This window comes from Leopardus geoffroyi, chromosome A3 (assembly GCF_018350155.1).
Source record: "Leopardus geoffroyi isolate Oge1 chromosome A3, O.geoffroyi_Oge1_pat1.0, whole genome shotgun sequence".
NCBI lineage: Eukaryota > Metazoa > Chordata > Mammalia > Carnivora > Felidae > Leopardus > Leopardus geoffroyi.
The window spans coordinates 118,347,052-118,362,016 of NC_059336.1; the positions used below are offsets into that span (position 1 = coordinate 118,347,052).

General features: G+C 40.9%; 1 protein-coding gene across 5 annotated transcripts; it reads left to right on the forward strand.

The window, feature by feature from the left end:
- The first annotated feature begins 103 nt into the window (after window positions 1-103).
- Window positions 104-12,532, forward strand: SUPT7L (SPT7 like, STAGA complex subunit gamma). Of its 5 annotated transcripts, none has more exons than XM_045447326.1 (6): window positions 104-217; window positions 970-1,070; window positions 1,701-2,303; window positions 8,869-9,193; window positions 10,223-10,460; window positions 11,875-12,532. In XM_045447326.1, exons 3-6 carry the CDS (start codon window positions 1,891-1,893, stop codon window positions 12,135-12,137), a joined length of 1,239 nt encoding a protein of 412 aa, XP_045303282.1. In that variant the 5' UTR covers window positions 104-217; window positions 970-1,070; window positions 1,701-1,890; the 3' UTR covers window positions 12,138-12,532. The 5 variants fall into 5 exon arrangements, with proteins under 5 accessions (XP_045303282.1, XP_045303283.1, XP_045303281.1 ...); XM_045447325.1 differs by having other exon boundaries at window positions 131-242; XM_045447329.1 differs by having other exon boundaries at window positions 160-270.
- Window positions 12,533-14,965: the final 2,433 nt, after the last annotated feature.

Sequence of the window (14,965 nt, forward strand, 5' to 3'; positions counted from 1 at the left end):
GGCCTGGCGCGACCCTCGCCTCGGGCCTTTCCGAGTCGTAGAGTCGCGCAGCCCAGCTCCTGCGAAGCGGCAGTGAATAGTGCCTCCGTCCAGGTCCAGACCTCCTCGTCTCCCGGCTGCTCCGGGCATCAGGAGACCCCAGGATCCGGTGATTGGCGCCTGTGCCTGCTGACCGTGACCGAGAAGCCCCGAGGGACCTGGACGTTCCTTGAGCTTGGTGCCTGTTCTTCGTCCTCTTTTCGGTGAAATTAAGGAAGAGGGCGATTTTTTGTGTGTCCCCTCATTGATCCGTTTCTTTGTTCATTCTTTTGTTTGTTTCCCAAAACCAGTTATTGAGACTGCATAGTGTAGTGGTTAAGAGCCTGACTATCTGGATTGTCTCCCTCGGTCATTTGTGATATTGGGAAAGACAGTGGGTCTTAGCTTCCACCCTTAAAAACTGAGGTAGCTGGGAAAACCGAATCAAACAATAAAGGCAAAGCCTGGCACATAGTAAGCACTCACTAAATGCCGGGTATACTGTGTGCCAGACACGGTACAAAGATCGTGGTTGTGGGAGATAGATGAAAGAATAAAATTGATTGAGATAAGTACTAGTTTAAATCCATGCCTAAATGCTGTGATGGAAACACCAGAAGTGCTGTGAGAATATAATAAAGGGAGATTTACTGGGGAGATGATGGGGAGTGGTAACTTAACCTATATTTAAGAATGAATAAAAGTCTGCCAAGAATGTAGTGGGTGGCAGGGCATTTCTGGCAGATCACAACTTAAAGGGTCAATTTGTGGAAATACATGGCATTCTCAAGAAACTGAGTAGAATGATGTATGTTAGAACTAGGGTAGTAATTTCCTCCAGGAAGCTCCCTCTTTGTTATTCCACTGCACCAGGTCTGTGTCTTTAGAGCAGCCCTTTCTGCACATTTTTATAGCAAAATAGTGTGTTTATATTTCTCTCCTTCACCTCAGGTCAGGGATCTGGCAGTGGTCTTTGTCTTCTTACATAATGCGTGGCATTTGGTAAACATTTGTTCAACTTAAAGAGACATATGGGCAATGAATCTGGAAAGGTGGGTTGAAGTCAGATTGCAAATTTTGATCAATGGTAGACCAAAGAATTCTGGCTGACTTTTTCCAATAGGCAATGAGAAGCCATTAGATCTGAGTTGTAATAAGAGTAAGTCTAGCAGCACTGGAGAATAGATTAGACACAAGGAGAGACTGGAGTAAGGGATGCCAATTAGGAGGCAGCAGAAATCACTCAGATTCTTCCCTATGTATGTCAGAAGTTCAATGCCTAAGACCATTTAGATTACTGGTCAATAAATTTTTCCACCAGGATCCATTGAAATATTGCTCATGTTTTTGACATACACAGAATAAGAACCACCTCTTCCTATCTTTACTCCCTTTTCTCCTACTGATTCAGGACAGATGTGTCAAGATACTCTGAGAAATATTCCAGGTGTCATTTAAGTATCTTGCTTTGCAAATTGCTCAAAATTGGGCACAATGATAGTTCTAGTAATGAGTTAGTGGGGTGAGATGGAAAACACGGACCCTAGAGCTCCCAATACTATTGCAGCTGTTAGTCTCCTAATGACCCAAATGCCACCTATGGCTCAGTCCAGTAGGAATTGTCATTGCGTGTGACTGTGGTGACTGGCATCTAACAGTTGTATCTCTCTTAATTTCTTCAGGGAGAACGTCTTTGGTCCTACAGCGTTGCTGACACTGACATTTTCTAAGTCGTGTTGAACAGCCTACTTTTTATGTCAATAACTGGCCAGACTTCATGTTTTTCACCACAGAAGCCTATAACCTAGAGATTTAAGAACACTGCTTTTGGTTATCACTACATTTAACGTGAAAGTTCTTTCTTATTCCAAAATGTTGAGATACTGGGGAGAGATACCAATCTCATCAAGCCAGACCAACAGGAGTTCCTTTGATTTGCTCCCACGGGAGTTCCGTCTTGTGGAAGTCCATGACCCACCCCTGCATCAACCCTCAGCCAATAAGCCCAAGCCCCCCACTATGCTGGACATCCCCTCAGAGCCATGCAGCCTCACCATCCATACCATTCAGCTGATCCAGCACAACCGACGTCTGCGCAACCTCATTGCCACAGCTCAGGCCCAGAGTCAGCAGCAGACAGAAGGTGTAAAGACTGAAGAGAATGAACCTCTTCCCTCTTGCCCTGGGTCACCTCCTCTTCCTGATGACCTCCTGCCTTTAGACTGTAAGAATCCCAATGCACCATTCCAGATTCGGCACAGTGATCCAGAGAGTGACTTTTATCGGTAAGACAAGGCTTTGCTCTATCTTACTTTTCTCAAAATATCTTCACAACACTGTTCAGCATGTAATAACATTCCTGTGAAGAAACTGAGGATAAGAGTAATTGACATGGCCAAAGTTGCTCAGGTAATTAGTAGGAAGTCTAAGACTTGAACTGATCTTCAAATCCAGAATCTGTATCTTTTATTTATTTTTTTTTAAGTTTATTTATTTATTTATTTTGAGAAAGACAGAGCACACGCAGGGGAGGAGCAGAGAGAGAATCCCAGGTAGGCTTCATGCAGTCAGTGTACAGAGCCCGACAACGGGGCTCAAATTCAAGAATTTGAGTTTAACCGACTGAGCCACACAGCCTCCCCTGCATCTTTTATTTTTGAGGTAACAAATATTTATTGAGTGCCTATTCTATACCAGCCACTTTGCTAGGAGCAAGGAACTACCCCGGTATGTGAAAGAAGCCATGGCCTCACAATCCAGAGTGTAGTCTTTCTATTTCATTTAAAATGTATATTATGGCTTTAGCTCAGTGTCTTAAAATTTAGGTTCAGGGACTTATTCTCATATTCTCAGGAATCCATTAAGTTTTATGTAAGATGTTTAAATTGTGTACAGTTGACCCTTGAACAACACCAGTTTGAACCGTGCAGGCCCACTTACATGCGGATGTTTTTACAGAACAGTACTGTAGATGTATTTTCTCTTCCTTATGGTTTTCTTAGTAACATTTTCTTTTCTGTAGCTTACTTTATTGTAAGAACATAGTATATAATACATAAACAAAATATGTGTTAATTGACTCTATGTTATCACTAAGGCTTCCAGTTAATAGCAGGCTATTAGTCATTGGGGTGCCTGGCTGGCCTAGTCAGAAGAGCATGTGACTCTTGATCTCAGGGTCGTGAGTTTGAACTCTGTGTTGGGTATAGAGATTACTAAAAAGAAGTTAATAAATAAATATAAAAAAAATAGTAAACCATTAATCATTAAGTTTTGGGGGAGTCAAAGCTATATGCAGATTCTCTACTTCATGGCGGGGGCGGGCGGGCTGGCACCCCTAACTCCCACATTGTTCATGGATCAACTGTATTTTCATTTTGATAACATCATTTAAGAAATAATATAAAAATGTTCTTGATCCTTGTTATTCAAAACCTGGGCGGAGACTAACAGCATCAACATCACCTGGGAGCTTGTTAGAAGTTCAGAGTCTCAGGGCCTACATAGCCTGCTGAATCAGAATCTTCATTTTAACAAGATCTCCAGAAGATTCGTGTGTATATTTAAGTTTGAGAAGCCCTATTCCAAGACCTCTGAATGACTGCCTTATAACCTAATGCTACTACTAGGTTTCAGTGTGTAAGTTTGCATTTGGCGCGAAATAATTACTTTTTGTTTTCATTTTGAAGTTTGTCAGACCAAAGAAAAGTTGAAATAATAGTACAGGAGGAGCGCCTGGGTAGGTCAGTTGGTTAAGCATCCGACTTTGGCTCAGGTCATGATCTCATTGTTTGTGAGTTTGAACCCCACAGCAGACTCTGTGCTGACAGCTCAGAGCCTGGAGCCTGCTTCAGATTCTGTGTCTCCCTCTCCCTCTGCCCCTCCCCAACTCACACTCTGACTGCCTCCCTCTCTCAAATATAAACATGAAAAAAAATTTAAATAGTACAAAAAATGCCCAAATACTCCTTACCAGGATTTACCAATTGTTAACATTTTGCTACATTTATTTTCTCTCACATATGTATAAGTGTGTATACACACATAAATATATATATAATATATACACATACACACTTTTTTGTCAAATATTTTAAAGCTGCACATAATCCCAATATTTCACCCCTTAATTCTTAAGCATTCTTTCACCTCTAAATTCTTCACCTTATCCTAAGAATAAGGAAAATTTCCTATGTGATTTCAATACTATTATCACACCAAAGTAAATGAACACTAAGTAAATAATGTAAGTTTAGATTACTCCAGTTCTCCAAAATACCTTTTGTAGATATATTTTTCCCTAATCCAGAACCTAACAAAGATTCATGCATTGCCTTTGGTTGTTTAGTGTCTTTTAAACCAGAATAGCTTCCTCTTTAAAAAAAAACAATATAAATATTTTTTAAGATTTCAGGTCATTTAGAATATAGAATGCCCCACTCACTGGATTTGCTGATTATTACCTCGAGATTAGATTCAGGTTAAATATGTGTTTAGCCAAAAAAAAAAAAAAAAAAACCAACCCCATAAATAATACTGCATATTACTCATTGCATGTGCTTATTGATGATAATAGTTACTACTATTTTAATTGTCCCAAATTAATGAGAAAAGAACAGAAATAGGCTTAATAAGTAAGGGTTGCAGTTGGGCCAGATGGAGACCAGATGACGTCCTGGGGCACTGTATAATCAAAGGTTCTAAAGTCCTAGGAGTAGTGAAAACTGTGTCATTACATGCATGGCACAAGAAAACTTGCTCTGTGGTGATCAGTACCCTATTAACATTTTGAAGGCAGTTTAGCTTTAACAAAATTATGTTGTTCATCATATTAAATTGATGCTGTTACTTATTTTTAACTTAAAAAAATTTTTTTAATTTAGAGAGTGAGAGAGAGAGAGAGAGTAGGGGGTTGGGGCAAAGGGAGAGAGAAAGAGATAGAGAATCTCACACAGGGTCCACACTCAGCACAGAGCCTGATGCAGGACTCAATCCCCTGAGACCATGACCTGACCTGAAATCAAGACTCGGATGTTCAACTGACTGAACCACTCAGGTGCCCGATGCTATTATTTAGAATTCTGTAGTTGTGTATAAAACTTCTAATTTTTTTTTTCTTTTTCAAGTTTTTTTTTTTAATTTTTAAATATTTATTTAGTTTTGAGAGAGAGACAGAGACAGAGAGACAGAGTATGAGCAGGGAGAGGCAGAGAGAGAGGGACACACAAAATCCGAAGTAGGATCAGGCTCCCAGCTGTCAGCCCAGAGCCCAATGTGGGTCTTGAACTCACGAACCATGAGATCATGACCTGAGCCAAAGTCAGACGCCTAACCGACTAAGCCACCCAGGTATCCCTCAAGTTTTTATTTAAATTCCAGTTAGTTAACATACAGGGTAATATTAGTTTCAGGTGTAGGATTTAGTGATTCATCACTTACATACAACACCCCGTGCTCATCACAAGTGCCCTCCTTAACACCCATCACCCATTTAACCCATCCCCCTGCCCACCTCTCCTCCAGCAACCCTCAGTTTGTTCTCTATAGTTAAGAGTCTGTTTTCTGGTTTGCCCCTCTTTTTTTCCCCTATATTCATCTATACGTTTCGTAAATTCCACATATGAGTGAAATCATACGGTATTTGTGACCTCTTTCACTTAGCATAATACTCTCTAATACTATTTGTGTCATTGCAGACGGTAAGATTTCATTTTTTATGGCTGAGAAATAGTCCACTATAGATATATAATATATATATATTATGTATGTATATAATACATATATATTACGTGTATGTATTTTATATATATATATAATATATATATGTCTTCTTTATCCATTCCTCAGTGGATGGACATTTGGGCTCTTTCCATAATTTGGCTGTTGTTGATAATTCTGCTATAAACATCAGGGTGCATGTATCCTTTTAACTCTTCAAATCAGTATTTTTGTATCCTTTGGGTAAATACCTAGTAGTGCAATTGCTAGGTCATAGGGTTATTCTATTTTTAACTTACTGAGGAACCTCTATACTATCTTCCAAAGCGGGCTGCACCAGTTTGCATTCCCACCAACAGTGTTAAGAGTGTTCCCTTTTCTCCATATCCTCGCCAACATCTCTTGTTTTCTGTGTTGTTAATTTTAGCCATTCTGACAGGTGTGAGGTGATATCTCATTGTACTTTTGATTTGTATTTCCCTGATGATGACTGACGTTGAGCATCTTTTCATGTGTCTGTTAGCCGTCTGTATGTCTTCTTGGGAAAAATGTCTATTCATGTCCTCTGCCGATTTTTAACTGGATTGTTTGGTTTTTGGGTGTTGAGTTTTATAAGTTCTTTATATAGATTTTGGATGGATACTAACCCTTTATCAGATGTCATTTGCAAATATGCAATATTCTGAAATATTCTCCCATTCTGAAGGTTGCCTTTTTAGTTTTGTTGTTTCTTGTTGTTGTGCAGCAGCTTTTTATCTTGATGAAGTCCCAATAGTTTATTTTTGCTTTTGTTTCTTTGCCTCAGGAGACGTATCTAGTAAGAAGTTGCTACGGCCAGTGTCAAAGATGTTATACTGCCTGTGTTCTCCTCTAGGATTTTGATGGTTTCCTGTCTCACAGTTAGGTCTTTTCATCCATTTTGAATTTATTTTTGTATATGGTGTAAGAAAGTGGTCCAGTTTTCCCAACACCATTTGTTGAAGACACTGTCTTTTTTTCCATTGGATATTCTTTCATGTTTTGTCAAAGATTCGTTGACCATCTAGTTGTGGATCCATTTCTGGGTTTTCTGTTCAGTTCCATTGATCTCTGTTTCCATTTTTGTGCCAGTACCATACTGTCTTCATCACTACATCTTTGTAATATAACTTGAAGTCTGGAATTGTGATCCTCTGGCTTGGCTTTGCTTTTCTTTTTGAAGATTGCTTTGGCTGTTGAGGGTCTTTTTTAGGATTTTAGAATTATTTTGTTCTAGCTCTGTGAAAAATGCTGGTGGTATTTTGATAGGGATTGCATTAAATGTGTAGTTTGCTTAGCGTAGTATAGGCATTTTAATAATATTTGTTCTTCCAATCTCAAACTTCTGATTTTAATTGTTAGGAAGAGCTGTAACCATCAGAAGCTCATAACTAGTTTGTTTTATACATACTTAAGAAACTGTTTAACAGAAATAATTTGCATCAGCTATGGGGGTGCTAAAAAAATTATTGTCCTTTGAAATAAGTCCATGCATTACTCAAATAAAGCAATACTGGTTTAGCTATTTATTAGGTACTTCTGAGCCCTTAGCTTTTGGCCTAGGGAGCCTGGCCATGGGAAATGATGGTGGAAATAGTAAATGAAAAGTTATTTCGCAGTTGGTTTTATTTTCCAGCTATTATGTGGATTGCAGTAGTTGCTTCTGAGCAGATGATAGTAAAGTGGGTGGATAGCTCCTCAAGCCCTCTTGTACAGCACATGGGGACACATGCCAAGTATGTACCTTATTTTATCCATTTACTTCCTTTGTCTGAGGGAGACAGAAGACAGGAATTTTATATTTTTCTAAGTAATCAGAAGTTTGCTGGAAGTTATTTTTAGGAGACCAGGCAGCTTTTTTAAGTTGTTGTTTTTTTTTCAGATTAAGGTCTCTACAAGGGCGCCTGGGTGGCTCAGTTGGTGAAGCATCCGACCCTGGATTTTGACTCAGGTCATGATCCTAGAGTCATGGGATCGAGCCCCGCATCGGGCTCCATGCTAAGTGTGTAGCCTGCTTGGTATTCTCTCTTTCTCCTCCTGCCCTTCTCCCTCACTCGTGCTCTCTCTCTCGCTCTCTCAGACAATTAATTAAATTTAATTTAAAAAAAGATTTCTACAGCAGTGATTAGGACAAAATGGTGTATTATGAAGAACATATTATATATGCTGCCAAAGCAAGCACAGTATTATGAAGAACATAGGATCTGAAGTTAGAAGCTCAACCTCTTGATAATACCTGTACAACTTCTGGCAGGTCAGCCCCTCTGAACCTCAATTTCCTCACCTGCCAAATGGGAATAATAGGGACCCTACCCATTTCTTTACACAGGGTAGGATAAAAATGCTTTGGAGACTGTATGTATTTTAAATTGTCTTTATAAAATTGAGTTGCTTTCCCAGTTTCACAAATGGTCTATTTTAGCTGTAGAAGAATCTCCTAATTGGGACTGTGAATTTCTGAAAGTCCATTTATCACCCAGCATATGAGGAAACTATGTTGTGGGGAAATAACTAGAGCACCACTGAGCAGTATCTCAGCTCTAGTGTTAAATTTTATTATCTCCTACAAATGATCAATATCAAGATGGTAAGGGGCGCCTGGGTGGCTCAGTCGGTTGAGCGTCCGACTTCGGCTCAGGTCACGATCTCGCAGTCTGTGAGTTCGAGCCCCATATCGAGCTCTGTGCTGATGGCTCAGAGCCTGGAGCCTGCTTCCGATTCTGTGTCTCCCTCTCTCTCTGCCCCTTCCCTGCTCATGCTCTGTCTCTCTCTTTCTCAAAAATAAATAAAAACATTAAGAAAAAAAAAATCTTAAAAAAAAAATATCAAGATGGTAAAAGGAAGCTTCCTATTTACCTGACACTCTTTTATATTGTTTGTTATAGACATGTATTGCCTATTAAAACTTTGTGTACTTGGAGGAGCTCAGAGATGACTGTGAGTTGTTGAGACCTGCGCTGGCCGCAGCAAGACGAAACTGGGCTCTGTAATCTGCATAGAATCCCCTAGAAAGCTGGGCCAGCGGCTTGACCGAAATTATAAAACTCCTAGGGAAACAGGACAGGTGACCCCTGTGCGAGAGCACTGATAACATTGCCATGTGTCTCCTTTCAGTGGAAAGGGGGAACCTGTGACGGAACTCAGCTGGCACTCCTGTCGGCAGCTCCTTTACCAGGCAGTGGCCACAATCCTGGCCCACGCAGGCTTTGAGTGTGCTAATGAAAGCGTCCTGGAGACCCTCACTGATGTGGCACACGAGTACTGCCTTAAATTCACCAAGTTGCTGCGCTTTGCTGTGGATCGGGAGGCCCGGCTGGGGCAGACTCCTTTCCCTGACGTTATGGAGCAAGTATTCCATGAAGTGGGCATTGGCAGTGTGCTCTCCCTCCAGAAGTTCTGGCAGCACCGCATCAAGGACTATCACAGTTACATGCTACAGGTGAGGTGACCCCATGAGAAGTGGGTAAAAGTGTGTAATGTAGGGGTGTTAGCAGGATCCCACAACACTTACCCTAGAGAGCAGGGTACAGGGTCTTGGAACAGAGTGGACTTGACATGCTCTCCTCCTGGCCCTGGCTGTGTTCCATCGGCCTCATCACTGACCTGGCCAGAGCCAGGGGCCTTCTTTAGCCAATGAGTGGCTCCATTTATTGATCACACTTCCTCTGGAAGAAATTATACACGGGTATGTAGAGTCTGAGAGAATGTGGTTAGCATGCTTTATTCAACAGATATTTATTGAGTCCTATTTTGAGTCAGGCACTGTGGGATACAACAGTGAACAAGTTCTTTCAGCTTGTATTCTTGAGAGGGAAACAAAAACAAGTAAATAAATAATGATCAAAACAATTTCAGCTGGCATTAAGTGCTGTAAAAACAGAACCAAACAGAATGAGATGATACTGCCCAAGGGTGGAAGAGGGGGCAGAGATACCATTTTGGGTTAGAACCAGAAATACCTAATCTCTTTAACCTATGTGGCCTTAAGTCATTTGTTCACTGTTTTGTTTTTCCCAAATCTAAAATATGATAAGGACTTTTTAACACCCAACAAAAAAGTCTTTGCTAAGCGATTCAGATTTCCTACACCATTCATTATCCACCTAGGGTGCATACGTCAACAGTTTTTACAGACAAAAATATAATCTTTTGTCCCCATTCTGATTTATCTCTAACAAAGCCTCTTTTGCCTTTGTGTAGCTTAATTAATGACACACAAAGTCTCTGCAAACAACTTTTCTTTACATGTCTCTGTCATTTACAAATGCAAACTCAACACCCTACACAAATTCCTTCCATGTGTCAACTATGCTCAAAAAAAAAAAAAAGTAAAAAAAATTTCCTTCCATTGGCAGTGGTTGCTTTATTCATATTCACATGATGTTGTTTTTTCCATGGGATGCCACAAGCTGACTATCCACCTTGCTTTTAACATTCCTTTGGAAAAATGACTCTTGCTTGCCAACAGATTAGTAAGCAACTATCTGAGGAGTATGAAAGGATTGTCAATCCTGAGAAGGCCACAGAGGACACTAAACCTGTAAAGATCAAGGAAGAACCTGTAAGTGACATCACCTTCCCCGTCAGTGAGGAGCTGGAGGCTGACCTTACTTCTGGAGACCAGTCACTGCCCATGGGAGTCCTCGGGGCTCAGAGTGAGCGCTTCCCATCTAACCTGGAGGTCGAGGCTTCGCCACAGGCTTCAAGTAAGAGAAATCAACCGACTCTGATTCTGGGAGATCTGCCAATCTCAGCACTCTGCATTTTGGAATCAAACTCTGGAGATGAGAGGAAAAAAAAGTGTGGGTGGCAGGAGATTGGAAAGTCTAAAAACAAATACAGCCTCATTGATCTAGTGATACCAACATTCTTTTCTTTGTAATCACTGAAGGGAGGACTAACACAACTGTACAGGCATTATTTAAAATCATTCCAAGTTAGGATATAGATTCAGTATGTGTTATCCTATTGATTGCCAGAGTTAATTTAGCTGACCCATATGGGTGGGCAGATGCCCCCTTTATCACTTAGTATGCTGTACTGTTTTTTCCTGATGCTTCTACTCATTAGACAACTTCCAGATTAAATAGAGGAATGTTAATTGCTCAAGGCTGTTTGAATAGTTGGGCTTTCTTGCTAGAGTGCTCCCAATAAATTGTAGCTGAAAGGGATTGAAATAGGGCTATCCAGTTAGAGGTGCCTGCTTCTTCTTCCAGACTCTGTGATCACCTTAGGAACCAGGATGAGCAATTCTTAAGTTAGGTAGATTGCAAATTAGTCGAGATACTCAGTGTTGTTTTTTTTTTTTTACAAATATAAATGGCCATTTCATCAATGCACAAATCCTAAACAGAATTAGGCCACATCGTTTTAAGTGTTGAGCAGAGAACCTTTCACCATGGAAGAAGTAATAACCACAAACAGTGTTGCTAGAACACAGACAGGAGGGCCGAAGAGAAATTGTTGCAGACTTAGGAACCATGTCTCTTTTCAGCATTCTGGGAACTGCTGCCAGCATTTTGTAGTGATCATTAAGTTCATAATATGAGAGAGGACCAGGGACTCAAAAGGCAGGAAAATAGGACAGCTTTATAGAAGGAAGGAAAGAAGAAACAATACCTGAACAAGAAACCATGGTTGTGCCTGCCTTTGGGCCATGAGACAGGGAATCTTTGTACCTGTGTAGTTTTACTTCCCTGGTTTAGGGAAAATGGGAGGGTGGGTGAGGTGGGGTAAAGGAGAGTAGAGGAAGTGGAAAGGAAAATATTCAGAATTGGTAGTTTGTTTTTTAATTTTTATTTTTGAGAGAGAGAGAGAGCTAGAAGGTGATTGGGGAGGGATAGAGAGAGGGAGAGAATCCTAAGCAGGCTCAATGTGGGGCTCGAACCCACAAATCATGAGATCATGACCTGAGCCAAAATTAAGAGTCAGCCACTTAACTAAGCCACCACCCAGGCACCCCTGGAGCTGGTAGCTTTTTGAACAGAAGATAACAACCATATTCTCCATCCAGGCAGAATCAGAGTAAAAACTGAGCTTAAAGGCTGCCCTGGGTAAAATATTTGTTTTGCTGTGTTCCAGCCTTGGCTTACTACTAGTTGTGTGTTCTTCCATTGCTAGGCACGGAGGTAAATGCTTCCCCTCTTTGGAATCTGGCCCATGTGAAAATGGAGCCTCAAGAGAGTGAAGAAGGTAACGTCTCTGGGCATGGTGTGCTGGGCAGTGATGTCTTCGAGGAGCCCATGTCCGGGATGAGTGAAGCTGGAATCCCCCAGAGCCCCGATGACTCAGACAGCAGCTATGGTTCCCACTCCACTGATAGCCTCATGGGGTCCTCCCCTGTTTTCAACCAGCGTTGCAAGAAGAGGATGAGGAAAATATAAAAGGAAAAGGGGAGATGTTCTGTCCAGATCCCTAAGACCCAACAGAAAACCCTGATGTATTCAAATATTTCCATAAAAGGTGATTTGACTTACTCTCAACCACAGAGCAGTTTCTGGATTTCAGTGGAGATGGATTTAACGAAACAAGTTTGCATTTTACTTTTACATCCAGTTTTGTAGTTTTCCACAACAAAGCCATCTTTTACAGACCGTTCATGACACTGGGATGATAATCAGGAGACAGAGCACTGTCCCTGTCATCCTTACCATTGCACAGCTAAGAAGTACATACTGGTTGGCCCTGTACTGCACGGATATTGTACAGATTGAGATTGTTATCCGACCTCCAAGCTGTGCTTGCAAAGACTCACAAGTAAATATATGCTGATATATCAGTTTTTTCACTGAACCTGCTTCACTTTGGGGTCGAATCACTGGGAACCCGGTACTAAAACCGAACAGAAAATAGCTAATCCCCTTTTTAGTGGTCTTTTTTGAACAGTTTTTGCTGCCCATGAGGTCTCCTGAACCCAGGGGTGTGTGGTGCTTCTTTGGCAGCCGTGTTTCATCCACATTGCTTTTTTTTTTCCTTTAGGGAAAAAAAACAAATTTTTAACATTTATTCATTATTGAGAGACAGAGAAAGATAGAGCATGAGTATGGAAGGGGCAGAGAGAGGGAGAGACACAGAATCTGAAGCAGGCTCCAGGCTCCAAGCTGTCAGCACAGAGCCCAACACAGGGCTCGAACTCACAAACCACAAGATCATGACCCAACCCAAAGCCAGATGCTCAACCGACTGAGCCACCCAGGTACCCCTCCTTTTTCCTTTTAATCTCTGCCCCCAAAATGGGGCTTGAACTCATGACCCCAAGATCATGGGTCGCATGCTCTACCAAAAGCAGGCACTCTTCTCCTTCTTTAGACTTACTCCATCTACCCTCATCCTTTTTTTGTCATTTTCTCATTTCCATGCAGCTTTTAAAAATATTTCACCATGTACTTTTCAGTTGTTTTCTTATCTTTATTGGGAATGAAGTAAACATGACCTGTCCAAGGACAGACTTGCACGGATTCCATTTGTTGCATCTACTTGGCCATCAGAGGACAGCAGTCCTTCCTTTGCCAGAATTCCACATCTGCATTGTGTTGCTATTGGACGGGCAGCCTCCAAAATAACAATAGTATACACATCTTTCTCCTTTACATCATGTCCTCAACTTTACATTATTACTCACCCATCACAGTATTGCCCTGCCTGGCATCTAAAAGTCTCAGTATTTATTAAGTGAATGATTAGCACTGGAATAATTAGGAGTAAATGGCAAATGTGTGGTTTTTGCCTTGGTAATGGGTGCTGGTATGTTAAATCCTGCTGAAATTTGTTTTTTGGGTACAGTCTTTTGAAATTTACCACATTCTTTTAATAGGGACCAAAATCAATGCATGGCTTTAATTAGTACATTATTGAATGCCTTAAATGTCCCAGGTGCTGAGAATAAAAATGAATGCAACAGCAGTAAAATGAGGTTATAAACTATCAGGTAACTTACAAATTTGCTAACTGTACAACCCTTAGCATGCTTATCTAAACTCCCAGATTCAGTTACCTTCACTTTCCCCTATTTATGAAAGTAGACATCAAGCAGTTTCCATAAAGTAGCCATCTAGTATTTAATCCATTCAATTAGCAAGCATTTATTGAGCAACTGTTATGTACTGGTTCCTGTGCAAGAGATACAGAGATGAGTAAGACTGTGTCCCTGTCCTTATGGAGCTTTCAGACCAGTTTTTTTTTTTTTTTCAACATTTTTTTGGGGGACAGAGAGAGACAGAGCATGAACGGGGGAGGGGCAGAGAGAGAGGGAGACACAGAATCGGAAACAGGCTCCAGGCTCTGAGCCATCAGCCCAGAGCCTGACGCGGGGCTCAAACTCACAGACCGCGAGATCGTGACCTGGCTGAAGTCGGACGCTTAACCGACTGCGCCACACAGGCACCCCTAAGACAAGTTATTTTTTAAAGAAGTATTCAAAGGCACTAAGCAGAAAAACCAAATATATTCAGTTTGCTTTGTAAATGTTTTCCTCTTGAACAGTTTCAAAAATTTTTTTTAACGTTTTATTTTTTACATTTATCATGCCACGAATTCATAGGGAATGGGCTCCAGCAGCTCATGCTTCTTTCCATTGGTTCAAAGTGTACTTCTCTGGGTGGGGCAGGCTGGCACTTCAGCTGAATCCAAATACCTTTTTCTTTGGCTTCCTTCTTTTCTTGATCATTTTCCTTCGCACGTTTCAGGAAGCTCTCTGAAGAATTAATATGTACAATCCCCTTCGCAAGAACCTTGCCCTTGTTTACAACAATGGCAGCAGCATACTGGGCAACATTGTAGATTTTTCCAGTTTTGCCATGCTAAAATTTGTGGGGCGTTCCTTTTTGAATAGTGCCTATTCCCTTGAGGTCCACAATATCACCTTTCTTATAGATTTGCATGTTATGTGGCCAAAGAACAACTCCATGCTTTCTAAAAGGCCTAGAGAACATATGGCAGGTACCACTCCTCTGTCCCTTTGTGTTGGTCATTTTGAAAATTACTGGAAGATGGCAGTTCTGCTATGTTCAAATTATAGACCTATATAGGTCTATAATCTATAGGTATAGAATACTGAAATTGATACTTAATGGCAAAATAAAATATTTTTACTTTTAGAACGTTTAAATTGGAGAATAAGCACCCGATGGTCAAGGTTAGGGTACTCTTAATAAAGCAGGTCATTTTGTGGATACCTGAGATTTTCCTGGCCTAGAACTGTCACAGGCTATTT

Bases quoted from the DNA above. Each gene is read 5' to 3' on its own strand.
- SUPT7L (XM_045447326.1), top strand. From the start codon at position 1,891: ATGTTGAGATACTGGGGAGAGATACCAATCTCATCAAGCCAGACCAAC. The intron at 2,304-8,868 runs GTAAGACAAGGC...GTCTCCTTTCAG, and splicing joins CCAGAGAGTGACTTTTATCG to TGGAAAGGGGGAACCTGTGA. The intron at 9,194-10,222 runs GTGAGGTGACCC...GCTTGCCAACAG, and splicing joins ATCACAGTTACATGCTACAG to ATTAGTAAGCAACTATCTGA.